Source organism: Eumetopias jubatus, unplaced genomic scaffold (genome assembly GCF_037043125.1).
Source record: "Eumetopias jubatus isolate StellerSeaLion01/CBP00866 unplaced genomic scaffold, mEumJub1_p1.0 scaffold_10, whole genome shotgun sequence".
NCBI classification, from domain to species: Eukaryota; Metazoa; Chordata; class Mammalia; order Carnivora; family Otariidae; genus Eumetopias; species Eumetopias jubatus.
The window spans coordinates 61,609,971-61,637,169 of NW_028274816.1; the positions used below are offsets into that span (position 1 = coordinate 61,609,971).

The following is a 27,199-nucleotide window of genomic DNA, read 5'->3' on the forward strand; positions in this document are numbered from 1 at the left end:
CTTAAATTTACACAAAGTTTATAAGGTGTGTTTTCACTCCACTGCATCTCCCTTCCATTTTCGCCAGACCTGTGTCTTCAAGCTGAAGTGAGTCTGTTGTAGGCAGCATATTGTTGGATGTTGCTTCTTTTTATCCATTCATGTACTCTATGTGTTTTGATAATCCATTTACATTGAAAGTGGTTATTGATATGTGAAGACTTGCCATTGCCATTTGATTAGTTGTTTTCTGGCTGTTTTTCTGTTTGTTTCTTTCTGACTCTCATGAGGGAGTAACTGAGTCAGAGAGAAGAGATTCACAGGATGTCATATATGAGGACTTTTGATGTAGAAATTCTACTGGAAAGGGGGGCCACATCTTTCTCATGCACTTTCTCTAATTCCCCCTCATTGGGGACCCAGATGAGGCCAGGCATCCTACTTACAGGATCTGAAACCAAGACCTGTGGGATCCCCAGAGTACTGCCTAATGAGATTGAATACTATTCCTGAAGAAGCCCCCACATCTTTATTGATGACCTCCATCCCAGTTCAGATTCATGGGGAATGGCGAGGTCCGAAAATCACATGAACCTATTTTAAATCCTTAATTGCATGCCCTGTGATCTTTAAGTGTTTGTTGAGAGACCCAACTTCTCACCTGGGACATGGCTTATTGTTTGATCAGACTCAAGTGAGGGTGAACAGGTAGTTGGGGAACATGTTTTGAGGGAACCTCAATGCCAACATGTGAAGTATTTGCTATGTTCATTTAAGAACAATTTTGGTTGATACTCAGGGTCTAGGGAAAACCGAGGCTTGCTCCATCCTACTCGAGGTGAAAGTGACCAGACCCTTGAAAATAGAAGAACACACACATGTACATTGGTGGGTATTATCAGTAGGTGTGCTGCGTTTAGCTCCTATTCACATGGGAGAGATGACTGTAATCATTACTTCCTAGCTCTGCATTCAGTGGATACACACAGGCAGCTTCAAGTTTGGCCATATAGGGAGTATTTTCACCAAAGAAATCAGTAAAAGCCTTAAATCAGGAAATGGTATTTCCTTATAGCCAGTTTACCCCCAGAGCATGTATGTGACTCTCACTTCACACACCGGTGTGTTCATTCCAAGTGATGATACTTCTGGAGAAATAATATCATTTATCATATGATGAAGAGGGAATGTCTTGTGGGTCCAGATCCTCTTACAGAATGATTTTTGATGTATTTTTTCCAAACTGGACTTGGTATGCATCTATCTATTCAGTATTTAAAACAGAGTCTGTGTTCTGAGCTGAAGAGTACTCACACAAGGGAATAGAGAAAAAAGTATTCCATGAAGGTGGACCAGAGCATGAAGGTAGACCCAAAGATACCATGGGGGATGTAGCCTCATGTCATAGGGTTGAGGAAAGAAGGAAGCCAGTCCAGAAGACGTCAAGGAAAAGCCAGGAAGGAGAAGTGCTGGGGAGTGAAATTACCACAGTTTAATTGCAGAAGAACCACTACAGCACCAACCCAGACATTTTCCTGCACCCAAACCATGTTTGTACCCAGAATATTCTCAGCAGAATGTTTCTCCAACTTATGCCCAGATTTTCTTCCAGAAACTCTTGGTATCATCAATTTCATTTTCAAAGTTCCACCTCACTGAAAAGTCAGTCTTCTCTCTCTTACATTTATGTCCTGGCTGCATCTTGGGGTCTTCTCTGACTGTGCCCAGCTTGAAAGAGCAGCACTCCAAGAACCATCAGGATCAAGGCAGAGATCCCCAACCGGATGAGATTCTCCACTGTGTAATCTTGGCTGTTTGAGGCTAGAGATTGTGGACAAAGAGATTGTGGTGGTCAGGGCAGACTGAAATCACCCTGGCATCCCTGCATGTCCCTGTGAGCCCATCACATAACTGAGAATTTCTCCTGACTCATCCCTCTTGGATGCTGACTTGTTTTGTGATGGTCTGAGGGTATCAGCTACACCTGAGAGTCAGAAATAGAGCCTGTGGTTGAGAAGACATAGTGATGCTGAAGTATTCCCTTCTCTTATCTCCAGCGAGTCCCTGAAACTAGCTAATGTCATCTCAATCCCTTGAGGTGAGCATCTCCAGTGTCTCACCTTCCATCTAACTAGGAGACAATAATAAACACCTGAGGCTTCATTTTGTCCTGAGAATCAGGAACGTGGAGGAGTGGAAGGCTGGGTCTCTTTTTTTATCCCTGCACACCAGCCAGCTCCTTCTGGTCCCTGACTTATGACGATATATTTCCACAGCACTTTTCATCTTTATCCATCCCATCTCTTCTCTTTGAAAATAAATGATGAATTATGTACCACACATCGGGCATTTTTCTAGGAGCAAGGATTACCATAATTCACATCAACTCTAATTTTTCATTCATTTGTTGTCTAGATTGAAGACAGATATGAAACAAGCAAAAGGAATGATCAATGATAAAAGAAAAAACTCAAATGAGCACATGGACAAATATACAGAGATCTATAGATATGAGCTTGGAATATCAAGAAATATCAGGTAACACTAGGGTTGGGGGAGGGAACACTAAACATAAATTCTTATGGAAGATGTTTTGGAGGATGACCTGATCCATCTGACAACCTGGTGCTCGTGGAAATTGGGCAGAAATCCAGCTTTTCTCTCTTTCCTTTCCATAATGCCAAGGGTTACTGGTGGAGACAGGATATGTTAAGAGTAGAGAAGTCCCAAGAAAGAGGAATTCCTGAAACATCTTTCAGAGAATTCACTGGTACCAAATTTCTGATCTGATTTAGTCTTCTGAAACACAGGATAGGATTCAGCCTATGATAACTGGGAGAACAAAGTGTCAGATATGAATAGAATTTTGTCAATGTCTCAATCAAGAGTGGCCGATCCAACTCAGCTTGGGCTATGACTTCCAGGGATTCCCCAGCCTCCTGACCTGAATATGAGAGGCACCCTTTATTGTGCTCTACAAATTGGGGGTCTGATTCCACAGGTGCCACGATAGTCATACTTTCTAGATATCAGCACCAAGAACAGAGACAGAGTAACTCTTTTCTCTGCACCTGAACTGGGCTTCTTCATGCTTTTCCTCTCCCACTGACACGCAGTGGGCCCTCATGATCTCAGTATTGCTGGAGACATGATGTCCCTCCCTTCAAGGCCCTCTCCTGGCCCCAGGACCTGTGGGAACAACCCCTATGTAAGTACATGAAGTGCAGAGGATCAGCGAATTTCAGCCCAGGACTGGGAAGACTGTCTCTTCTAGGCTAAGAGGTCTCTCTTCCCAGCAGACATGAAGATTGTCCATGGGGGTGAGGGCCTGAAGACTTGAAATGCTCCTTGGAAGAAGAAGGAGGCTGTGGGGCTGTGGGGGCTCTTCATGTCCCCCTCAGCCTTACTGCTTCCCCTCAAAGTTCATTCTTTATAACCTTCAGTCTCCTCCCTGCACAGTCCTGGCCCTGTCTCTGTCATCTGGTTGGGGTAAGACATGGAAATGGTATGGGACTCTCTGACTTTTCCATCCCCCACAGAGAGGGATCACCTAGTGGCTGAGCTCCCTGTTGTTATTTCCTTCCCATCCCAGCCCAGAGCTCTCCAGGAACAGGGCTGTGACCCAAGCATCTGAGCCCTCAATGGACATGGGGTGTGGGCTCCTCACCTGAGACCAGGAGCTCCAGGGGGTCACTGGGCTGTGACAACAGGTAGGGAGAGTTGCTGTGTGAGCTGTAGCACTTGTAGGTCCCCTCGTGGTCTGAGGTCACAGGACTCAGGGTGAACTTGACCTGGTTAGGTATCACTGTGTCCTGCAGATAAAGGACCTGGGGAGGAGCCAGGGACCCCTCCTTGGACAGGTGGAAGCTATCAAACAAGACCTCAGAGCGACACTGCAGAGTCACATTCTCTCCCCAGGACACTGAAGGCCCTGGCTGGGCTGAGAGGGTCGGTTTCTCATACATTCCTGGGGGAGAGCAAGGTCGTGACGTGTAGAGAGCCACCCCTCCCCACACGCCCTTGACCCTGAGCTGGGGACCACCATCCTCTCTCCAGAGACTCTCTGTGGGACCCCCTCTCAGCACCTCTTGTCTCTCTGAATGGGCGTCCTTTATCTCCATGGCCCTCACTGTCCCTCGCTCAGTCCCTGTCTCTAGACCACGTCTCCCTATCAGCCTGTGCTCCTGACCCTTTCCCTGGACCCCATCACCCAGGGGCAACCGTGTTCCCAGGCCCTGAGTCGGGACGTGGGGCCGGGGGCTCCTCACCTGTGATCAGGACGTCCAGAGGGGCACTGGGTGCCGACCACGTGGAGGAGAGGTTGTGTCCACAGTAGCATCTGTATTGGCCCCCGTGGGAGGGGCTCACAGGGCCCAGGGTGAAGTTGGGGCTGGGTTGCCCATCTAGACGCTGGGGAGCTCTGAGCTCCTCATCCTTGGTCAGAGCGAATCTGTCAAAGCCAGTCTCTGAGCGACACAGGAGGGTCAGGCTGTCTCCAGACTGCACCAGGGAGCCCGGCTGGGCCGAGAGGGACGGCTCCCTGTAGACACCTGGACAGAAGGGGACAGTGGCCCTGAGGGGACTCACACCCAACTTTGGCCCAGGGCCTGCAGTGAGGCTCGTATGTGTCCCTCCCAAGGCCTCCCACCTGTGGGTCTGGCCCCAGGACGACCTTGTCACCCACCCCCCATCAGCCCCAGGGCTCCACTGGGCATATGGCTTAGGTCAGTCATCTGGGCCCAGGAGGTAGATGGGGTGAAGCAGGGGCCCCCTCACCTGTGACCTGAAGGTGCAGAGGGTTACTGGGCTGTGACCACAAATATGGGTACGATTCGGGAGAAATGTAGCATCTGTAGGTCCCCCCATGGGAGGTGTTCACAGGGCCCACAAGGAAGACTGCCTGGTACCGCTTACGATGGAACGTCAATTCCAGGTATTGGGGCACATCAGCTCCCCCCTCCTTCAGCAGATGGAATGACCCCTGTGGCCACGGTGAGCTACAGGAGAGGGACACATTCCCTCCCGAGGCCACCACAAGGGTTGGGTTGGCTGAGAAGGAGGGTGCATCAAACACTCCTGAGAGAGAAGGAAGGAGCTGTGTTATAGGGGCCATCAACCCATGTACCCCATGTACTGTGGACTGTGAGCAAGGGGTCCCCCTGAGGCCACACTCCATTCTCTTCTGCCTGGAGGAGGGCCCCCAGGGGGAGGGGACCAGCTCCTGCCCTCACCTGTCACCACCAGGGTCAGGAGGTCACTCTCCTGTGACCAGCTCTTCCCTCTCTGATATGCACACTGGTATTTCCCTGAATTGTGTGAGCTTATGGACGCAAAGGAGAAACTGGCCCTGTTGCTGGAATCCTGTGAGGTCTTCATGGGCCAGGATCCATGGACACTCTCTTTATACAGATAGTAGACATCAGCCTGCAGAGACGCCTGACACCAGATGGTCACAGGGCTCCCCTTGGTGACCATGGGGCCAGGATCAGCCCAGATGGAGGGTTTGGGGAGGGTCCCTGGAAAGGAATCAGATGGAGTTGCAAGGGTGCCCTTCTCTCCTCAGTTTCCCACCTGTCGCCCCAAGGCCCTTCCCACACCGGTCACCATCAGCCCTGACCCTCTGCACCCTCCAGCTGCCCAGGGGGTTGTTGGGCAGAAACAGGAGGTCTGGGCAGGACTTACCTGTCCCTGCCTGGTCCCACAGGCCCTGACACAGCCCTGGAAGAGAGTTCCTGTGAGTGCGTCCCCCACCCACACGTAGCTGCTCCAGGCCTGGTTTGGGCCCCTGGGTACTGGGGTCACATCTGGGGCTGAGCACACTCCTTCCCCCAGAAGTTCTGCCCCCACTGATCCTCCACAGTCCTGAGATCTCCCAGGGACCAGGACCTGGGGGCTGGGGGGGAGGGCAACCCCGTCCCTCCTCGTTTCCAGAAAGCTCACCAAGGTAGAGAAGGGCAGTGGGGGTCAGGGTCCCAGCGCTGCCTCCCATGGTCCTCAGCCGTGCAGACAGCTTATAAAGTCCTCAGAGTGTGATGGACGGACAGATGCACAGGGCGTGACCCAGCCCAGGCCCCGTGTTGCTGGTCACGTGTCCCGGATGGATGGCCTCACAGGAAGGGGGAGAGCCCCCCCAGGGCCTCGCTCTGCTCTCCCTGAAGGGTGGCATGAGAGCAGCAGGTCCTGGGACTGTTCAAAGCAGATGTGAGTCTCCCCAGACCACACTCACTCCGCCTCCTCCCCACCAAGCCCAAGTCCAGAGGACAGCACTGGTCCCTGCACGTGAAGCTTGGGGAGGTAGGGCAGGGTCTGGGAGCCAGCCCACTTTCAGTTCCACTTCTACCCCTTACTCACACAGAGGCTGTGTGACCTGGGCTGTGACACTTCCCTTTCCTGAGCTTCTGTAAATGCAAATTTTCGTCCTTCCTCCCACCACACTGACAATCAGCCAGTGATTAGTGAGCAGTGACCACATCCAGTCATGGCACCAGGCGCTGGAGATTCATTGGTGAGGCGGCAGACTCCTCTGTAGGACTAGTGAAGCTGTGATTAGTGACAACAGAGAATACAAACTGTTGACAATGGGAAATTTGGCCATAGTTTTGGTAACCTGTGGAGAAAGACAGAAACCAAGGACAGAGAGGTTCAGAGACAGGTGGACATCTAGCAAGCTGAGTCACGGGATCGTGGGAACTCTCTGGGATTGAGAGTACAATACAAGATGGGGCGAGCACGAATGTGCTGAGTGGTGTCATCCTTGCCCCGGATGGTGACCTCTTCTGGAACTGCATCCTCAGGGAGTGGGGGGCCTGCTCCCACACAGGCTTTTAATGCCCCACACGTGTTCCTGGATTTTACCTCCAGGAAGCAGGAAAATCGTCAGTAAGGTAATGTGTGAACAGATTGCTGTTGTGAGGAGATCACCACTACGGAGGCCACGTTCTGTAGGAGGGTGGTGTGGATACTCAGCAGTGATAACACACTGAGCTTCAGCTGCTGGCTACCTGATGAGCTCATCGACATTCTAAGTGGTGTCTGTGGTTTCTTGTGAGCCACTCACAGAATCCCAGTAACACAAACACATTCACAGTTGGTAGGAAGAGCCAGCAATAGTTCTTTTTTTGTTTTCATGGCCTAGAAGGTTTGGAAGGAGTCTGCTCTGTTGAGATTGTCTCCACCAGCACACCCCAAGAAGACACACATGTAGTTATAACTGTTTGTGTGTTGTGTGTGTGTCTGGAGAGGGGAGGTGGTGAACTGGGATGAGTTTGCTTGTGGGGAGGAGTGGGCCTTGCTGGGGCTGGAAAGGGTAGCTCAGCCTGGTCATCAACATGTGCAGGGGCAGGTGTAGACCTGGGTCATTGGAGTAAGGTGGAGACAGGTGGACAGGTTTTGTGCACGGGAGGGGCAGTGACAGGTAGGTTTGCAGCCATGAGAATAAGAGAGTTCCTCAGGGGGTGAGGGCCTGGAGGAGAAGCAAGAGAGGGGAGGCTGATGGTGATTCCAACAGGATGTCTCCAGTCTTCCACTGATCCTGACTGTGGTGTGGATGGGTTCATGGAAAGAGGGCTCTGGGGCAGAACTCTTTGGAGACGTCATCATGTGTGACATGGAAGGGAGTGATGAATGGAGAGCTCTCCCATGCTCTGCCTTGTTTGACTGGAGGAGCCAGTGGGGCTATCCAGGATGGGTAACCCCAGAGAAGGATGGGGAACATGTTTATAAGACTGTTAACTGATTCACAGAGGGAATGACCACCTGGCTCTGGGCCTGGGTTTGTGGTTTGTTTCCCTCACACACTTCCTCTCTTTTGACTTCTCTCCAGCAAAAACCGAGTCATTCCTGCCTCCCCACTGCCTCTTGTCCTCCAGACATGAGCTCTTCTGGATTCTATCTCCATGCTTTGTGCAAATCACTAGCTGGATGCAGGTAATGCTTGTTAATCCATCGTCAGTTGGTGAACATTTGATTGTCACCACCTTTTGTCTCTTGTGAGTCCTTCTATGAACATACTTGCATAGGTGTCTGCTCAATTACCTGGATGCAATTCTTTTTCTTCTCTGTTTTTCATTGTGGTAACAGGAGCGCTTAGCATGAGACCTACCCTCTTTACAGATTTCTGTGTCAGGACCCTATTGTTTGCTCTAGGCATGGAGTTGTCTGGGGATCTCTAGAACTGTCTACCTTGCAGAACTACAACTTATGCCCAGAAGTGGAATTTCTTGGTGACATGGTACTTCTGGGTTCAAGTTTTTAAGGATCTGCCATCTCTCAATTTCATGTAACTTGCACCCTACAAGTAATGCATTAGGTCTGTGTGCTCATGCCCCCTCCCATGATTGATAGTACACCTTAACTGTTTACATCTCATCTGGAGTCCTGGAACTTCAGTCTTGTTATTTCAGTGAAACTGGGCCAAGAGAAATAGAAATAATCATTCCACATAAAATGCAGGGAAACCTGGGTGCACTTTGGGGCTACCAGAGTGGCATTAATGCATCCTATGTTGACTTGTACTGTTTTGTGACATCAGTTCTGCACATTCCTCCCCATAAGCCACCTCACAGTGGTACCTTGAAGTTACCTGTGAAGGGAGGAGATACACCAGAGATACTGGCCAATGCCACGAACCAGCATTTTGCACGGTGGGTTTCTCAGAGGCAGCACAGACCAGGCCATCTGGTGGAAGTGAAAGGCTGATGGATGCACAGAGGGTACTGGGGCATCTCATGGATTTATCTCTTTCAGGCTGCATCTTTTTATGCCAATTTATGATTCATTAAAACAGCCTGCATTATCTGAACTGAAGAGATGGAGATGACTTCATGGACCTTAAGGTGTATGGTGATTAGAAGGGAGGAAAATGTATTACCTGAAATTGTACCAGAGCATGGCAGTGTATGGAGATGTGGACTGAAATCTGCCATGTGGGTATAAGCTGGTTTCACGAAATGGGGAAAGATGGGAGCCAGTGAAGACAACTCAAAAATGGTTTGGAAGGAGAGTCCACGGTTTACTGGCAAAAGAGTGCATACATTGTCCCCACACTGGAGCCATGACTCCTCCTCCTCCTCACAATGATCTGCAGACGGTTCACACAGCACTTGCCCCACATGCGCTTCCAGAACCTCCTGGGCACACAAGGTGTATTTCCCAGGCTCTGCTATTCTGATCATTGCATTGTTCTCTCTTGTATCTCTTGTGTTTACCTCCTGGCTGCATCTTGGGCTCTTCTCTCACTGTACCAAGCCTGAAAGAGGAGAATCCCGAGGACCACCAGGATCACTGCAGCCATGCCCATGTGGATGAGATTCTCCACTGTGTAATCTTGGGTGAGGGAGGCTAGGAATTGAGGAGAGGTCACAGAGGTCAGGGCACACAAAAATCACCTGGGATCCTGGATGTCCACCCAGGGCACCCGCCTCCCCTTGACAGCACTTAACCCTCCATGCCATCCCCATAACTGAGCCTTTCCCCTACTCTCCAGTGTTGGTGTCTGCCTTGGTTCGTGATGGGCTGATGGCATCAGCTGCTTCTGAGGACCATAAAAATGTGGGGGGAAATGAGGTGCTGTTGGGACTCAAACTTGTCCCCTGGGCTGTGTGTTCTTGTACCTCCCCCATTTCTCATGATATACCTAACATAGAGTCCCTAATGAACACTTTCTCTGCTATAGAAGGATGCCCTTTGGCCTCATTGGATTCCTTCTGTCTCCTTGTGTTTTATGAATTGAGACTTCATTTCTGAGTCCCATTGGAGCAGAGTCTTCCTGTGTCCCCTAGCTCAGAAATTTAGTGTGTAAAATCATCTCTCAATATAGAAATAATTGAGCTATTCAATTTCTGTGTTCATTCTGAGCATGTAAGTTACCACTCGTGGATAAGAGAACTTGCGTTTTTCAACAATCAGGACCCAGTGTTCATGGGTGAAGGGTTGGTCATAAATATATATATGAATATATTGAGAGAGAGTGAGAGAATTCAATGTGTACCATATAGGTGTTAGTTATTTGAACTATCCTAGGTAGGATATCACCATCACCAAAACTATCATCATCATCCTCATCACCACCACCATCATCAACACCATCATCATCACCATCACCATAACCACCACCATCACCACCACCATCACCACCATCATCATCACCACCATCACCATCATCATCACCACCATCATCATCAACACCACCATCATCATCATCACCATCACCATAACCACCACCATCACCACCACCATCACCACCATCATCATCACCACCATCACCATCATCATCATCACCATCATCATCATCACCACCATCATCATCAACACCACCATCATCACCATCATCATCACCACCATCATCATCAACACCACCATCATCACCATCATCATCACCACCATCATCATCATCACCACCACCATCATCACCATCATCACCACCATCATCACCACCATCACCGTCACCACCATCATCATCATCACCACCATCACCATCATCATCACCACCATCATCATCATCACCACCATCATCATCATCACCACCATCACCATCACCATCACCACCATCACCATCACCACCATCATCATCACCACCATCATCACCACCATCATCATCATCACCACCACCATCACCACCATCGCCACCATCATCATCACCACCATCACCATCACCATCACCACCACCATCACCATCACCATCACCACCACCATCACCATCACCACCACCATCACCATCACCACCATCACCATCACCAGCACCATCATCACCACCATCATCATCACCACCACCACCATCATCATCATCATCACTGTCTGCCTCCTTCTCATCTCTTTCTCTATCTCTGTCTGTCAGTCACGAAGAACTCTGAAAACTGCCGAAAGATTTCAAGGAAGAACACCAGTCATTTGATTTTTATCTTCAAAGACAGCCCCTCTCACCTCAAACCCTCAAGGAACAGAGAAAATAAGTGTTGTTATAAAACTGGTGAACACAAAATTAGGTAATCCTGCAAATCTAATTTAATCCATTCACATAAAAAACAAAAAGATAAAGAAGTACAGATGAATTCTAATTATAAATCTCCATGTGGAAATTTTAAATAAGCTTTAACAATTCAGAAAGTATGAATGAAGCATAGACATCATTCAGTGGGTTAATATCCAAATGTTTGATACCAAGAAGTCTTTTAAATGTGTCTCACTAGGGCTATGAAATTCAAAGAATAAGTCAGGAAATGTACAAGCCCAGAAAAAATTCCATTCCTAATTTGTATTAAGAAAATAATATTTTTTCCAATAAGACCTGAATGTAACAGAGAAATGGACTGAAGCAGACAGTTTAGTATTGCTATATACATAAAAATACAGATTTTTAAAATGCGTTTGACTTAAAACAATTAAATAATTTGGGCTATCAACTAAGATGTTTTCTTAAAGCAACACTTAGATTCGTGTTAACATCTTACTTTGTCATCATTATCATGAGATATTTGCTACAAACAACACTGGTGCACAATCTGGAAATAAAGAGATAAGTTTCAATTTTTTTGAGGTTGATATAATGATTATCAGTTAATCAATGGAGATCAATTGTGAGGCACCTGAAAGGTGGTGTTTCTGTACTAAGTTAATAGAATATAAAATTAATATAACCAAACCAGTATCATTGTTATATATACTTAACTATTAGTTAGAAAGTATTAAGAAATAAAAAATCTACTTATAAATGAATAAAAATTGAACACTTTTTAAGATTCAAATGTAGACAATTTGATGAAAGAAAAACTTCAGAATGCACCTGCATCATTTATAAAGCTCGTTTCTAAGCATGTTTTATTAAAAAAAACTTTATAATCATAAATTACTCTCTATAATGAATATATACATTTCATCTAATCCCAATGAAATTGGATAATTTTTTAAGCCATAAATCCTCATAACGTAAATTTGTATCTGCAAAAATCGCTTTTTTTAAAGATTTTATTTATATTTGACAGAGAGAGACACAGCGAGAGAGGAAACACAAGCAGAGGGAGGAGCAGGCTTCCCGCGGAGCAGGGAGCCAGATGCGGGGCTCGATCCCAGGACCCTGGGATCATGACCTGAGCCGAAGGCAGACGCTTAACCACCGAGCCACCCAGGCGTCCCTCTGCAAGCACAGCTTTAAAAGTTCTGAGAAGCAGGCACAGGGACATTGGACAAACATCCACACACAATGCAGAGTGGACACAAATTGCACACGGACACGTAGTGCAGCGTCCCTGGGGACTCCCGTGAGCCGGGCACGGCCCCTCCTCCGTCTCAGGTGTGCACCGAGGGGCATGGAGGCCCCCAGGTGAGCACAGGGAGCGGTAGAGAGGTGCCCACAGGCAGGGAGCCTTCTCTTTAGGACAGTGTCTGGTGAGCTCCACCTGCGCCTTCAGAAAATCCCACCTTAGTCTGAGTAGCTCCAGGCCTGGTGTGAGAGGGCTCCACGCCTCCTCGGGTGTGGGTGAGGGGCTCCATCCTCAGGGTCTCTTGGAAATGGGAAATAAGAGCTGCCAAGGAGGTGTCTGTCTGTCCTCTACAACTGTCCCAGACTCCCCGCATCCTCCCTGGACCCCAAGCGCTGCGAACCCTTTCTATCCTCTATCCCACACTTTCTCCAAACCTGGCTGGAGGCCTAGGAATTGCGGCATGCTGACAAGGGGCAGGTGGTTTTTAGGAGAAAATCGCAGTTTTGTGTGGGATGAGGAGGGCCTGAGATGCTAAATCAATGGGGATGTCCTAATCTCCGCTGTCTCCATCCTACTGGTACTTCCTCTTGCTTTGCTGAGACCCGGGCCTGATGGACAAAATCACGTGCACCTGCGTCTCCCTCGGCTTCCCAACCGTTCCCAGATCCGAATTCCTTGGAGAGGCAGGGCCGTGAAGGTCAGACAAGAGGTCACTGCAGCCCCCGGCCCCGCCCCTTTTCCGAGGGGGCTCGCCCTTCTCAGAAGCTCCCCCTCCCAGAGAGATGAGCTCCTGCAGAGCCGCCCCTCGACGCATTCTGCGTGCCCAGCAGGGGAGCTCCTACCTCGCCCCCGCCTCTGGCTAGTAGCCAATGTCCTGCTTCTGAGCGGGAGACACCAGGAAGTCAGTGGGTGGGGCCCCTGCCTTGTCACCTGTCTGACCTCATTTCCTCTCAGGGTCGTGGCATCTAGGTCCGCGCCCTTCCCTCCTCAGTCCTGTCCGAGACTGCCGGGATCGCGCTTCGCGGGGCAGGAGGCCCATTCCCACGCGCTCCCGGGTGGACCCGCCTCTGTGGAACTGCCCTTGGCGATCCCTTTATGGCATCCTGTCTCAGACTTTCCTGTAGACAGGGCACTGAGCTGCCCTTTTCTGCTCAGAGAGGACAGGGACCACAGGGACCTGCCCCAAATCACCAACTCAGGGAGCGCTGAGAACCCTCCCCTCCCGGCGAGTCCCACCCTATACCTCATAATCCGAGGGCAGGGAGGTGAGGAGGTAGGCTCCTGAGCTCCGCACTCACTCACTCGACCTGGCTCCTGCGTCCCCGGCTGGGCCCCCAGTCTCTCCCTCTGCCGTGACCACCCCGGCCCTTCTCCGCCGGCCTCGGAGCCCCTGGAGCCCCGGAATGGTCCTGCCGTTTCTACCCGGCTCCCAGCCCTCCTCCTGAGAGACTGGGAGAAATTATAACCCCCCTGGACAGAAGCCCCTGTGACTCAGCAGCTGCTGAGCTGGGACCTGGGGGGTGGGGCGGGGGTGGGGGCTGGGTCTCTAGAGGATCCTGGGCCAAAGGACAGTAGCTGGCTGGGGGCTGGAGCTTCTCCTAGAGACCACATCTCTGCTCCTGCTCTTCTCCCTCGTCGGCTCTGTGGCTCGGCCTCAGAGCTCCTGAAGCGTTGTGGCCCCCAGGTGGTCTCTGCTGGACTCTCAGCCGCCCTCCCCCCCGAGATGCAAGATCGTTTCTGAGTATTGGGGGGCATTAGATCCTTTGAGGGGCTCTCAGAACTGACCTGCGGCAGTGTGTGCTCCTTCTGAGCAAACAGACCCCAGGGGCACACCGATGTTGGGCGGATGGGGGGGGGGTTGGGGCTGACCCAGGAATCCCCATCTCATTCAGACTTCTCCTACACCTGCCCCATGGACTCCCCAAGACCTTCCAGCTGCCTACCTGGCACCTTTAGACCCAGGAGAGGGGCAACGGGTGGGAGGGCCTCTGTTGGCCTCCTTTGACTGAGGGGCAGATCTTCCTTTGAGTGACCCTCCCTTGGAGCACCCCCCCCAGCCCAGCCCAGGTAACTCTTGAGGACAGAGCCCTGAATAGACCATCAGGACACAGAAGGGACAGTATTGGGCTCCTCACCTGTCACCACCAGCTCCAGGGGGTCACTGGGCTCTGACCAGCCAGTGGGACTGAGACAGTAACAGATATACCGTCCTGCATATGCATCTGTCATGTATCCGATGGAGAACTTGGCCTTGTCCCCGGGCTCCAGTGGCTTCCGTCTGTCCCAGGTCCCTGAGTTTCCCTCTTTATATAGGCGGTACTCCTGGGCCTCCAGGCTCCCCTGACACCAGATGGTCACAGGGGTCCCCCGGGGGATCACAGAGCCTGGCTCAGCCCAGATGGTGGGTTTGGGGAGGGTCCCTGGAAGGAAACAGAGGCTGGGACACAAGACCTCCCCACCCCCAGGTCCCAGCTGTGCCCCAAACCCCCAGACGTCCCCCTCCGTCAGCCCAGAACTGCTGTTCTCCATCCCCTCTGCCTGGTGGGTGACCCCCAGTGAGGAGGTGGGACTGAGACCCCTGGGGACAGACTCACCTGCCTGCACTCGGGTCCTGGGGCCCACACTCAGCCCTGGAAGAGAGTTCCTGTGAGAGGTTTGCCCCGAATCCTGAGAGAACCCCTCCTCCCGTGAGCCTCCTGAGTCTGGGGTCTCGACAACCCAGGGCCTGGCTGTGGGGCGGGTCCCTCCCAGAAGAGGGCGTCCCCTCCCCTCCTCAGATCTCACCGAGACAGAGCAGGGCCGTGAGGGCGGGGGTCATGGCGTCTCCCGTCTCTGGCTCTAGCAGTGCATAGGGAGGGACCTCGGTGCCCACAGGACGGGCAGACACACAGGGTGTGGTCATGCGGAGGCTGGTCCTGTCTGTCATGTGGTTGTCACGTCAGCAGCCCCACAGGAAGGGGAACAGACCCTCCCCAGGACCTAGCCTGGCTCTGGTGTCCATGATGGTGCAGCAAGTGCACCCTGAGGCTTCCTGAGATGCCCCATCCAGGTGAGGCGACCAGGGCATGTCCTTCCCTCCAGAGCCTCCCCCATGGGGTCTCCATCCTCAGCACATCCCTGGGGTCCTCACCGTGGACGGAGTTCCCAGAGCCCAGAGATGCTGCAGGGGACGTGGGTTCCTGCTGTGCTGGGGAGCTCATGTCAGCACAGACACACGTGTGACGTCTCTGCTCCGCTCAGGTCGAGGTCACAGTGGCAATGAGCCCTGAGGAGAAATACAGGCAAATGGGGAAGGAAACACAACCCTTCTCATGGCCCTGGATGTGGGCTCTCTCTCTATCACTACCTGCATGAACTTCTCTATTTTCCTGTGACACTGTCCATACCCCCTTTCTTGGGAACATCCCTGTGTGTCCCTCCTAGCTTCTTAATGCCCCTTGTTCCTGGGGCAGAGCCGTCCTCCCTGTTTTGGGTCCTGCCTGTAAGCTGTAGGGAACAATGGTAGATCAAAGTCCTGATCTGTTGGGGGAAAACTGATCTTTATTAAAATATTTTTCTACCACCCATTACCTATGTGAATTGAGCAGTAATGTTTGTTGTAATCAGGTATTTCCCCCCATTTTTTATTTTTTACTTTTTTGGAGAGAGAGAGAACATGCACGGGCAGGGAGGGGGGTAGGGCAGAGGGAGAGAGAGAATCCCAAGCGGGCTCTATGCTCAGCCCAGCATGAGCTGGACGTGGGGCTCAATGTCTCGACCCCAAGATCATGACCTGAGCTGAAAGCAAGAGTCAGACGCTCAACCTACTGAGCCACCCAGGCACCCCATTTCCCCCCTTTTAAAAGTTATTTTACATCTAAGTCTATGTGGGAGACTAAAGTATAATGTTCCTTTCCGTCTAGGACAGAACTGGACGGTATGAAATTCAGAACCTCATGCGTGTGTCCTTAGCAGATGATGCTCAAGGTCGGAGAGACTGATTTCCTGCAAATGCCTGGTTTTACAGAAAAGGGAAACCCATCCCTTGACCAAGGGGCATCCACCGAGAGCTCCTCCCCAGACTCAAGCTGGAAAGTTGCTGCTTGGTCTCTAGCTGAACTCCCTACCCCTTGTCTTCCTCCCCAGATGCCCAGCCTGCCCCAAACCCTCAACAGACTCCAGTAGATCGCGTGCTACAGTTTTCACGTCCTGAAGTACAGTTCCTCCCCTATTCCCAAATATACTCCGTTTTTGGTAATTCGGGCTTGCCTCGGTTTACCTCTTTCATTTAGGTTGACACCATAAAAGTCTGTGGGATTTGTAGCGATGTCCCGTATTTCATTACTGATGCTGGTGTCTTTTCTCTATTTCTTCTCGAGTGTTGCTAGGACTTTATACATTCTGGGAATACTCGATAATAAATGTTTGTGGCTTTATTAATGTTAGGGGACTGGATGCTTATGTTCTTCCCCCAAATTTATATGTTGAGGCCTTCATCCCCCGCCTGGCTGTATTTGGAAATGGGGCACCTAAGGAAGTAATTAGGATTGAATGAGATTGTAAGGGTGGCCCTCAGGGAGCTCAGTGTGCGTCTCTCTCCACGTGCTCACACCAAGGAAAGGCTGTCTGCAACCCCCCGGGGTGGGGGGAGCCCCCACCAGACACCAGCCCTGTTGGCACCTCATGGAGACTTCTGTAGTCTATGATGTTCGTCAGAGAAGCCGGAGCAGAGGATTGCAGACTTTGCTGCCCGAACCAATACCCAAGACGCGGGAGAGGCTGGAAGAGTTTGGAGATGCCAAACGGAAGATGCTGTGTGTGCGCCGGCTGCGGGTAGAGATGCAGATGGGCAAGTCCACTCCTGAGGGACCTCAGGCAGGAATGAAGAACGAGGCATTGTATGAGGGAGAGAACATGACCCTTGTAACGAAGTGGCAGAGAACGTGGCTGAACCGTGTCCAGACGTTGGTGGAACGCAGAACATACGAGCCACATAATAGCACGCTTGGCGGTTGAGCGGCCAAAGCGAAATGCTGACGGGTGCCCGGGAGCACTCCCATGTGGGTGCTCACAGTGAAACTGGGGAGGAGCGAGGTGAATGGAGGAGTGAATTGTTAAGCTAATGGACCCTGAAGGGAGACTGGGAAGTTTCTTCCGACAAATGAGAGAAAGTGCATTTGGGAGAGCGGAGCCAAGGTGAAGGATCTGTGGGAGCAGAAACGCAGCCCCGTGGGTTGGAAGGGGATGGAGACGGGATGAAGGGAGTTCTCAGATTCTGTAGGAATGGGAAGGTAGGCTTCTTGGTCTGCAAAAGGTGTGCTGTTTTTCCAGGAAAGGGAAGGACGACCCCAAAGGCAATTCAGAGATCGTCAGGGCTGGCCCCTCGGTTTCAGAGTTTGGGCTACTGGCTCGGTTTCCCCTGGGCAGGCTCTGCTCGAAGCCTTGGGAGTGGGACCCTCACAGACAGAAGGGCCCTGCAGCCCTGCCGAGCCATGGAGGTGGCGCCCCAGAGAGCCTGGCATGCAGGAAGTCGAGCCCAAGAGGATTATTCCAGAGCCTTAAGATCTGTGCAAGTTGCCTTGCTTGATTTTGAACGTGGTCACCTCTGTCTTCCTTCTATCGTTCCCTCTGGGGATGGGCACGTCACTCATCTGGGTCACGGGCTCACCACACCTGCAGACACCAGCCCTGTTGGCACCTTGGGCTTGGGCTTCGGCCTCCAGAACCGTGAAGAAATAAGTTTCTGTTGTTTAAGCCCATCCCCCCGCCCCAGGCCATGGTATCTTGTTATGGCAGCCCAAGCTCATACAACTGATTTTTATCTCTTTCATTCTTTATGATCAATATATGTTATCATTTTCACCCAGTGCCATGGGATGAATTTGCTGTTCTTTTTCTGACTCCTACAGATGTTGCCTGGACTGCTGATTTTCAGGCTCTCTTCTCTTTGTAATAATTTCATTCATAATTTTCCCATTTGAGGGCGCCTGGGTGGCTCAGTTGGTTAGACGATTGCCTTCGGCTCAGGTCATGAGCCTGGAGTCTCGGGATCGAGTCCCGCATCGGGCTCCTTGCTCAGCGGGGAGTCTGCTTCTCCCTCTGACCCTCCCCCCTTTCATGTGCTCTCTCTCTCTCTCTCAAATAAATAAATAAAATCTTTAAAAAAAATTTTCCCATTTGATCTTGGCATATGACATTTACATGACCATGTAAATAAAAATCTGTGTTGATGTAGAATATTTGCATTGTCATTTAAGTAAAAAAAAAAAGTCTTATCTTCATTTGTGGTTTGCTTCTCTTACGTGCTGTTTTTTTGTTTGTTTGTTTGTTTTAGAAATAGAGCTGATATTTATCTTTATCTGCAGAATTAAGTGATTTCTAAAGCTCCAGGATATCCTGCTTGCTTATGAAAGGTCCCCAGGCCCAGGGGCATTAGCTGAGCGTCCACGGGGCGGGCGGGGGGGGGGGGGCTGCCCCAGGGCCTCCTGGGGTCTCTGCAATCCCCCTTCCATGGGGTGTGAGGTCTGGGTCTTTCCTGGGCTAGTGGACGGCCAGAGCAGCATACACACTGGGCTCTGCTGGGGGCTCCGTTGACTGGGAGGAAGGGGGTGCACTCGTCCCCTGTCCGAGATTTAAGCTGTTCAGCTGGGCGTAGGTCACATCCTGGGGGTCTTCAGATGCTGCGGCCTGGAGGGCGGGAGAGTGGGAGTAAAATGTGTGATGGGTGGGGGAGCCAGGGTGCCGGGAGCAGCAAGGACGCACGTGTCTGTCCTGTTCCGCTTTATGTCCATTCTGTCCAGCAATCCCTCCGACGTGGGGAAGGAAGAGGGGCCACCGCCCCTTGAGGCCTGAGTGGTTCCCCCCCCCCCGGGGCGGAGTCACCCCCTTGGCAAACTCACTGTCAGGGCCCTGCTGGGGGAGCCAGGGAGGGCGGAACTCCTTCACTTTGTCCCTCTTCGCTTACGTGTCCACCCAGAAGCCGGGGTCGATCTTAAAACCTAAATCGGATCCCGTGGATCCCTGGCTTGGACGTGTTTTCACTCGTATTTCCGTCACCCGGTCTAAGACAGAGCCTTGCCAAACACAGATTCCTAATAAGATTTGTCAACTCACTGAATGAATAAATGGGCTAAAGTGGGGGAAACTCAGAGTAGTTAGGATTTGGTTCATCTACTTCATTCGGTACCCATATACACACACAATAAGTGCATGCATAGATATGCACATAGACAGACAGATGGACAGACAGGGCACTTGCCAGGGGGCCAAGAAGAGGACAGATCAGCGCCCTGCCCTGGAGGAATTCATGGCCATGGGGTTGGGAACCGCCCACAAACAAGGAAGCACTGATTTGGGGTGGTGGTAAGTGCGGTGGAGAGGCCAGGGGAGAGCCTGCTTCTGTTACAACAGCTCCTCCACCCCGAGTGTCACCACGCTGGCCAGGTGCTCTTTGCTCTGGGGGCGGGGGGGGGCTGTCCTGCACGTCGTGGGGTGTGCGGCAGCACCTCTGGCCCCTCGAGACCATTGGCAACGCCCTCCCAGTTGTGATGAACAATGTGTCTCTAGACGGTTTGGGGAAGTACTGAACATCGAGGGAGAGACAGCTCTTCTGGGGAGACTGGAGACTTGGCATATGGCATGGGACATTGAAATGCCCAGTGGACGGACAAGAAGAGACAGCTCACAGGTGCTTGGATATCTGAGGCTGGTGCTCAGGCACCAGGCTAGAAATAGTTGTGGAATTACGAACATAGAGATGGTCCAGCTGTACCTGGGATTAAATAAACGTGACAAATAAAATACAGAATTGTCTCATGGTGAGGTCAACATGATGGCTGGGTGAGCTTCCTGCGGGACTAGGAGCCGAATGACAATCATTACACCTAAGGCACGTTATTGTGTAGTTCCATTGCATCTAAATCCACACAACCAGAGGGAAGAGAGTAAGTGGAGAAAAAGCCAGGCTGAGGGTCTCTGTTCATGGACAGACCATTCTATAGGGTGCCTTTGTGCGAATAAGAAAAGGCGCTCTGCTCAGATGCCACCAGTAGGGTCTTAAACCCCACAGTCCTTATTGTGCAGGTGCACAAACTGTACAACTGTCCCTGGCAGCACCACCATTACGAGACCTGGACAACCAACAGCTCAAAGGACCCAAATAAGGGGACCAAGAAGGAGGGGCCCATGTGGGTATCAGAAAAACCCCAGAAGGTGTCCCAGCAGCCTACATGTATCACCTTTCAAGAGGAAGGGTGAGGTCAGATGCTGCTGGGCTGAGGAATAGGAAGATGGAGAAGCAGCCCATACATTTAACTAATTAACAAGGCTGTGCTGGGTGCCCTGGACAGGAGCAGGGGCTCACCTGACTGTCCGTCTGTGTGTCTTCCTCAGGCTGGGACTCTCTCCCCTCAGCATCTGGAGGACAAGAACATTCTATATCATGCCAAAATGCCTGAAACCCTGCAGTGCCACATGCCCCTTCCACCCTCAGATGGGGAGACTGAGGCCCAGCAAGGGGCAGGGATGTGCCTGGGATCACATAGATGTGGCGATTTTCGTGAGAAGCCCAGAACCCGGCCCAAGCACTCCTCTTGGTCTCCCACCAGGACACTCCTTTTTACTCCGATTCTCCTCCTGGACAGGAGCCACGGAGCTGGACCTGAGGGGAGGAAAAGAGGGGCATTAGGCAGCGGTGAAGGGACTATGGCAGAGGTGGGAGGTTGGGGAAGCGTCTTTGGGGAGCAATTACCTTTTCTGCAGGGTTCTGTGTCGACTTCAGGCTGTGAGGCACCTGCGCAAAGTGAGAAATTACCTTCTAAACGACCCCAGAACCTGGCCCCCAGGGCCACGTTAGGATCTCAGAGGATCTGAGCCCTGACAAGGCTGTACACCCACCCTCCTCGATTTGGAATTCAGGGCAAACGACTAAACTCTAACACACAAAACGTGCATGGATGATTTAAATATATATTTTTATTTTTTAAAGATTTTACTTATTTATCTGAGAGAAAGAATGAGAGAGAGAGAGAGAGAGCACATGAGAGGGGGGAGGGTCAGAGGGAGAAGCAGACTCCCCGCCGAGCAGGGAGCCCGATGCGGGACTCGATCCCGGGACTCCAGGATCATGACCTGAGCCGAAGGCAGTCGCTTAACCAACTGAGCCACCCAGGCGCCCTAAATATATATATTTTTTAAATAAAACTGAAAGAATGTCTTTAAAAGTCTATGTCTGTTATTAAATCTCTTCATTCTGAATGATTTTATAATTATTATTTTTTTACAGAAAATATTTATAAGAACTGTATTTTATTCCTGCATCACCTTGACCTACATTTCTGCTTTGGTAATATTTTGCCAAAGAGAGACAGAGATGGACATGGATTTGGAGATACAGGCATGAGTATCACAGGGGAGGGGAGAAAGAAAGTGTAGGTCCGTTACATATGCATCTATATGCACACCCATAAACGTATGCATGCACACAGACAGAAACAGAGAGAGACTGACAGACAGATAATAAGTAGATAGGTAGGTAGATCTTTTTCTGATATAATGCCCCCTCTGTCCTCAATACACCAGTGTGCACCCCCCACAAGCACGAACCCTCGTCTACATGACCCCAGAACTCCCAATCAGGAGATCTTCACTGATGCAACCCTTGGACCAAACCCACACTCCCGGTTCCGGTCTTACCAACTGCCAAACAGCGTCTTTTATTTTCTTTCTGGTTCTACCCAATGTCTACTTATGGATACCCTGGAAAGGGTGTTGACAAGGCTGTGATCACCTCCATCAATATCAGGAGCCCAGGATATCCACCTGTCCCATCCCTGGTGCTGAGCACTCCGAATGCCTGGTCAAGTAGGTGTCTGCCAGGTTTCCTGTGGTGAAGTCCTCAATCCTTCCTTAGAATTTGATTGGTATTTGGAGACATATTTGAGTATTCGTCCAATACCATGATCGTCCTCAAATATACCATAGTTATTGTTACGATGCACAGACGGCCCTCCCTGAGTCATCCACCATCATGGCAGCTAACTTATAACAATCTCCAATCTCTTCATTGCTCATCATTCTGCATCGATTCATTGACATTCTACTCTAAAGCGTGCCCTTTCCCCCCGTGCATTAATTAATTTACTCTATAAACTAATGGATTTCTGCTTTAGTCAATGCACTGTAATTCCATACTTGGATGCTCAGATCATTCTCGATCTTTCCAAAGGGAGTTCCTTTCAGCTGGCTCCTTGTTATCCTGACTTGTCTCCATCATTCTTGGTGAGTTTTTGCACTTTCTGGCACATTAAGATGCCCCAGCATCCTCCATTAGTTCTTCCCCTGCCCCAACCCGGAATAAAGAATTTCTCTGATGAACCCTAATTCCTTTTAATAGAGGATAGTAGTTAAAAACCAAGATCTGGATGATTGGCGTGCCGTCACCGTGTCTAGGTTTTATTGGTGGGTGTACCTGGGACACGTGTGTTTGTACCTCTATGCACAGACACACCTACGACCATGTCACGTCCATCGATGTATGTACATTTTAACGAGGTCACACTGGCATTTCCAGTTCCAGTAAGGACAGCCCAGAGTTTATTCTAGCCAACTGCCTTTGCACATTTATAGATCCCTGCAGACCTCGAGTAACTTGGCTCCCTTTATCCCCCCTATATTTACATATTTGCTCAAAGCAACTAATCTCCCAACCACTGCCACATCCTCTTGCACTCCTCCCCACTGCTCTTGGCTGCAGGGGGATAACGACCCCTCCCGTGACCCCCTTCCTCATCACCGGCGTGGCTCCTCAGGTGTTGGGTACACCCCTGCTATCCACCCTCATAACTGTGCTTTGTGGGGATTCCAGCCTGTCCCAAGAAGGCTGTGATGGAAGGAGTTTCCGAGACATGTTTTATTGTTTAATTTGGAGGGTTTTCAAAAACCGAGCATTTCTTTCTGTTTGGTGCCATATTTTGGCGGTGCTCTAAGAAGCCACTTCCTATCTTCGGGGTTAGGTCTCACCTCTCAGGTAGACCAGAGCTCCCCGTCTTCTACTTACCTGACTCGCAGCGTTTTTTCTGGTGCTGGTGTCGGATAAGGAGGAAGAGGAGGGGAAGGAAGAGCGGGACGAGGAAGATCACGGGGACCTGGATCAAAATTCTCTGGTACTTGTGACCTGGGACGCAAGTGATATCATGAATGAACCAATGGTGTCAGTTCACTGAGCACCTACTGTGTGTAGACCCGTGCCGGGGTCTGTGCATTCGTTACCTCTCATCCCCGTAAGAATCACGCACCAGGGAAATGCCACCCTCGCTTCACCCCTTTCACAGAGAAGGAAACCAAGGCTCAGAGAGATCAATCAGGTGCCCCAGGTCACCGGGCCAGGAAGTGGGTGGCAGAGCTGGGATTTGAACCCAGGACTCTGGGTTCCCTGTGCTCTCCTCACACTACCCACCCTAGTGGACAGCTGCTTCGGGCTCTGGGCTCCTACGTTGATTGGAAGGGCCCAGTCTGTTGTCCCCATGTGCCCTGCCCTCTCCTGTAGCTGGAGCTGAATGCACCTCCTATTGTCAGAGGTTTTGGGGTGCTCAGAACCGTCCCTGTGTGGGACGGACTCCGTGCCTTCCGTGCTCTCCAAGTCCAACCAAGACCCGTCCTCTGCCCTGCAGACCCCACATTCGCACGTGGGGTCTGACTGCACTTTTCAGCGAGCACATCAGGGAAGGGGTTGTGAGGATGCTGTGCACTCGGTGGGTCCGTCCCACAGAGGGCTCTCATTTCCAGGATCTCACCTAAACCTCTCAGCAAACCCATGAGGGAGACCATGGGAGAAGCGCTTCACGGGCAGTGAAAGGACTCGTCTGAGGCCCCACAGCCCAGAAGTGGCAGATCTGGGATTTACATCCCACAGAGCCCGACCGTCAAAGCCTTGCTTACTTCTGTTTGATTCTGATTTCTTTCCACCAGGGCTGTCTGGATATGGCCAGGCTGAGCACCGCAGGATGGACGGAGGAGCCCTGGGGACGTCACCGACGTCACTGCTCTGCCCTTCCCTGCATCCTACAGCCCTCACTGCCCACCTTCCCATTCTGCAGACCTAAGGCAGCATCCCTCTAGGGTCAGAATGGACATGTCCTTGAGATCTGACCAGGATTCTCCCCCATCGCAAATGGAGAAACCGAGACCCCGATGGAAAGGGACACACCCCAAATCACAGATCCCCCCCCTCAAAGGACCCCACCGGGTACATCGTAAACCCAGGACAGGGAGGTGAGGCCATGGGGCTGCCGTGCTCCTCACTTCAACCTGGTTACTCTCCCCTCAGTATCTGCCTCTGCCATGACTAACCCATCCCTCATCTGCTAGCCTCAGAGCCCCTGGAGCTTTCCCCCTGGCCTCTCTGCTCGACTCTCAGCCCCCAAGGACACAAGATTGTTTCTGAGTATCTCGGGGGGAGTTAGATCCCCTGAGAGGCTCTCCGACTCCCTGGGATGGTCTGTACTCTGACTTAAGGGACCCCAGGGATGCATCAGTTGTGGAGTTGGGATCTGTGGGTGGGGGGCTGAAGCCCCCAGAGGGTCCCGGGAAAGAGACAAGAGGAGGGTGGAGGGCTGGAGCTTCCCATAGAGACCCCCTCTAGGCTCAGACCCTCCTGGTGTATCTGCCCTAGGGCCCTGAAGACCCTTCTGCATGTACCTAGAGCTTCGAGTGATGGGCGTGTGGAAAGGGGCAAGCCTGGGGAGACAGTGTGGTCCTCCATTCCTCGGAGGGGTGGATGCCCCTCTGGATGACCCTCCCTGTAGCACCCTCATTCCCATCCTATATTGTGGGTCTTCCAGACAGGGTCAGGAGTTGACCACAGGACCACAGAGGGGACAGGGCTTGGTTCCTCACCTGATACCACCAGCTCCAGGGGGTCACTGGGGTACGACCATATCTGGGGGGTGTTGTTGTAATAACCATAGCATCTGAATGTTCACCTGGGGCTGGGGTTCACAGGGCCCACAGGGAACAGGGCCTGGGACCCCCCACTGGGGGCTGGCTGGGAGTCCAGGGTCCAGGAGGTCTGGCGTTCTCCTTCCTTCATCAGGATGAACCTGTCGAATCCCACCCATGAGCCACACTGGAGGGTCACGTTCCCTCCTGAGGTCACAACAGGGCTGGGCGTGGCTATGAGGCTGGGTTTGTCATGCAATCCTAGGGGAGGAGAAGGGGACGGTGTTAAATGAGGCTCAGACCCCCACATCATCCCCAGGGCTGGGCTGTGACAGGGAGACACCTGAGAGCAGACCCCCTTCCTGAGGGCAGAGCCTGGGGCTGGGACCCTGAGTGGGCTCGCACCTGTCACCACCAGCTCAAGGGGGTCACTGGGCTCTGACCAGACAGTGGGACTGCAATAGGAACAGAGATATCGTCCTGCATATGCATCTGTCATGTATCTGATGGAGAACTTGGCCTTGTTCCCGGCCTCCAGTGGCTTCCATCTGTCCCAGGTCTCTGAGTTTCCCTCTTTATGCAGGCGGTACTCCTGGGCCTCCAGGCTCCCCTGACACCAGATGGTCACAGATGTCCTCCAGGGGATCACAGAGCCTGGCTCAGCCCAGATGGTGGGTTTGGGGAGGGTCCCTGGAAGGAAACGGAGGCTGGGACACAAGACCTTCCCCACCCCCAGGTCCCAGCTCTGCCCCAAACCCCCAGACGTCCCCCTCCGTCAGCCCAGAACTGCTGTTCTCCATCCCCTCTGCCTGGTGGGTGACCCCCAGTGAGGAGGTGGGACTGAGACCCCTGGGGACAGACTCACCTGCCTGCACTCGGGTCCTGGCGCCCACACTCAGCCCTGGAAGAGAGTTCCTGTGAGAGGTTTGCCCCGAATCCTGAGCAGAACCCCTCCTCCCGTGAGCCTCCTGAGTCTGGGGTCTCCGACAGCCCAGGGCCTGGCTGTGGGGTGGGTCCCTCCCAGAATAGGGCGTCCCCTTCCCTCCTCAGATCTCACCGAGACAGAGCAGGGCCGTGAGGGCGGGGGTCATGGCGTCTCCCGTCTCTGGCTCTAGCAGTGCATAGGGAGGGACCTCGGTGCCCACAGGACGGGCAGACACACAGGGTGTGGCCATGTGGAGGCCGGTCCTGCCCATCACATGGTTGTCATCGGCAGGATGTAACAACAGGAAGAGGAACAGCCCCTTCCCTGAGCCCTGTTCTGGTGTCCAGGATGGTATAGCAAGTGCACCCCAAGGCTTCCTGAGATGCCCCATCCAGGTGAGGAGAACAGGGCATGTCCTTCCCTCCAGAGCCTCCCCATGGGGTCTCCTTCATCCTCAGCACATCCCTGGGGTCCTCACCATGGAACGGGTCCCCAAGCCCTGGAAATGCTACAGTGGACACGCGTTCCTGCCACTATTTGGAGCTCATGTCAGCACAGACACACGTGTGACAAATCTGCTCAGCCCAGGTTGAAATCACAGTGGCAATGAGCCCAGGGGGGAAAACAGGCAAATACGGAAGGGAGCACAGCCCCTCTCCTGGCTCTGGAGCGTGGCCTTTCTTTCTATCACAACCTCTATGGTCATCTCTATTTTCCTGTGATACCGTCCACACCCCTCCCCCTTCTTGGGAACATCCCTGTGTGTCTCTCCTGGCTCCTCGATGCCCCTTGCTCCTAGGACGGAGCTGTCTTCCCCACCCTGGGGTCCTGCCTGTAAGCTGTAGGGGACATTTATTTCAGCTAGAGTTCTGATTGTGAAGGAAAAGTTAACTTTTATCTAAATATTCATCTATTATCCATTTGCTTGTGGCCCAGGGTGGTAACATCCTGTCTTCAAGCCTGTTTCCTTATTTAGGTCTTGTTGTCCTGAACCTCACTCCTCAGGGTAGTTGTGGGATTCAGTGGTTCCCAGTTCATGGGAGGGCATCCATCATCGTTAGTTTTCAGAGCAGGTTAAGAGGGGTTTGGTACATGGGAGGATTATGGGGTCAGACTCAACCTACGTGGATGTTTGTTGCATCCAGTCAAGACCCCTCACATGCTCCTCATACCAATAGGTGCT

General features: G+C 51.8%; 3 protein-coding genes and 1 long non-coding RNA gene across 12 annotated transcripts; 1 reads left to right on the plus strand and 3 right to left on the minus strand.

Moving 5' to 3' along the window:
- Positions 1-1,449: 1,449 nt before the first annotated feature.
- LOC114203639 (leukocyte immunoglobulin-like receptor subfamily A member 6) lies at positions 1,450-6,310 on the minus strand. Of its 3 annotated transcripts, none has more exons than XM_028096980.2 (7): positions 5,920-6,306; positions 5,662-5,697; positions 5,211-5,495; positions 4,756-5,055; positions 4,248-4,529; positions 3,647-3,946; positions 1,450-1,800 (listed from the first exon to the last, which is right to left on the minus strand). In XM_028096980.2, the coding sequence occupies exons 1-7, from the start codon at positions 5,966-5,968 to the stop codon at positions 1,664-1,666; spliced, it is 1,389 nt and encodes a 462-aa protein (XP_027952781.1). In that variant the 5' UTR covers positions 5,969-6,306; the 3' UTR covers positions 1,450-1,663. The 3 variants fall into 3 exon arrangements, with proteins under 3 accessions (XP_027952781.1, XP_027952782.1, XP_027952783.1); XM_028096982.2 differs by lacking the exon at positions 1,450-1,800 and adding an exon at positions 3,064-3,168 and having other exon boundaries at positions 5,920-6,310; XM_028096981.2 differs by lacking the exon at positions 5,662-5,697.
- On the plus strand, positions 6,050-16,597 carry LOC114203640 (uncharacterized). Of its 3 annotated transcripts, XR_015769222.1 has the most exons (4): positions 6,050-6,863; positions 7,802-7,905; positions 11,958-12,295; positions 16,079-16,597. It is a non-coding gene; the product is annotated as an uncharacterized LOC114203640 (long non-coding RNA). The 3 variants fall into 3 exon arrangements; XR_015769223.1 differs by lacking the exon at positions 11,958-12,295 and having other exon boundaries at positions 6,054-6,863; XR_003608018.2 differs by lacking the exons at positions 11,958-12,295; positions 16,079-16,597 and adding an exon at positions 8,725-9,815 and having other exon boundaries at positions 6,253-6,863.
- LOC148163293 (leukocyte immunoglobulin-like receptor subfamily A member 5) lies at positions 8,969-15,620 on the minus strand. Of its 5 annotated transcripts, XM_088027893.1 has the most exons (7): positions 15,307-15,620; positions 14,961-15,095; positions 14,771-14,806; positions 14,312-14,596; positions 12,394-12,497; positions 11,427-11,477; positions 9,230-9,318 (listed from the first exon to the last, which is right to left on the minus strand). In XM_088027893.1, the coding sequence occupies exons 1-6, from the start codon at positions 15,374-15,376 to the stop codon at positions 11,454-11,456; spliced, it is 654 nt and encodes a 217-aa protein (XP_087884019.1). In that variant the 5' UTR covers positions 15,377-15,620; the 3' UTR covers positions 9,230-9,318; positions 11,427-11,453. The 5 variants fall into 5 exon arrangements, with proteins under 5 accessions (XP_087884017.1, XP_087884016.1, XP_087884018.1 ...); XM_088027891.1 differs by lacking the exon at positions 11,427-11,477 and having other exon boundaries at positions 8,969-9,318; positions 12,394-12,476; XM_088027890.1 differs by lacking the exon at positions 11,427-11,477 and having other exon boundaries at positions 8,969-9,318.
- LOC114202051 (leukocyte immunoglobulin-like receptor subfamily A member 5) lies at positions 15,723-26,293 on the minus strand. The gene is given in 10 exon segments (XM_028095030.2): positions 15,723-18,842; positions 20,518-20,570; positions 20,759-20,814; positions 20,905-20,920; positions 20,923-20,946; positions 23,212-23,328; positions 25,050-25,352; positions 25,497-25,781; positions 25,957-25,992; positions 26,149-26,293. Coding segments are annotated over 10 exon segments (1,176 nt in total). The 5' UTR covers positions 26,288-26,293; the 3' UTR covers positions 15,723-18,695.
- Between the last annotated feature and the right edge of the window lie 906 nt (positions 26,294-27,199).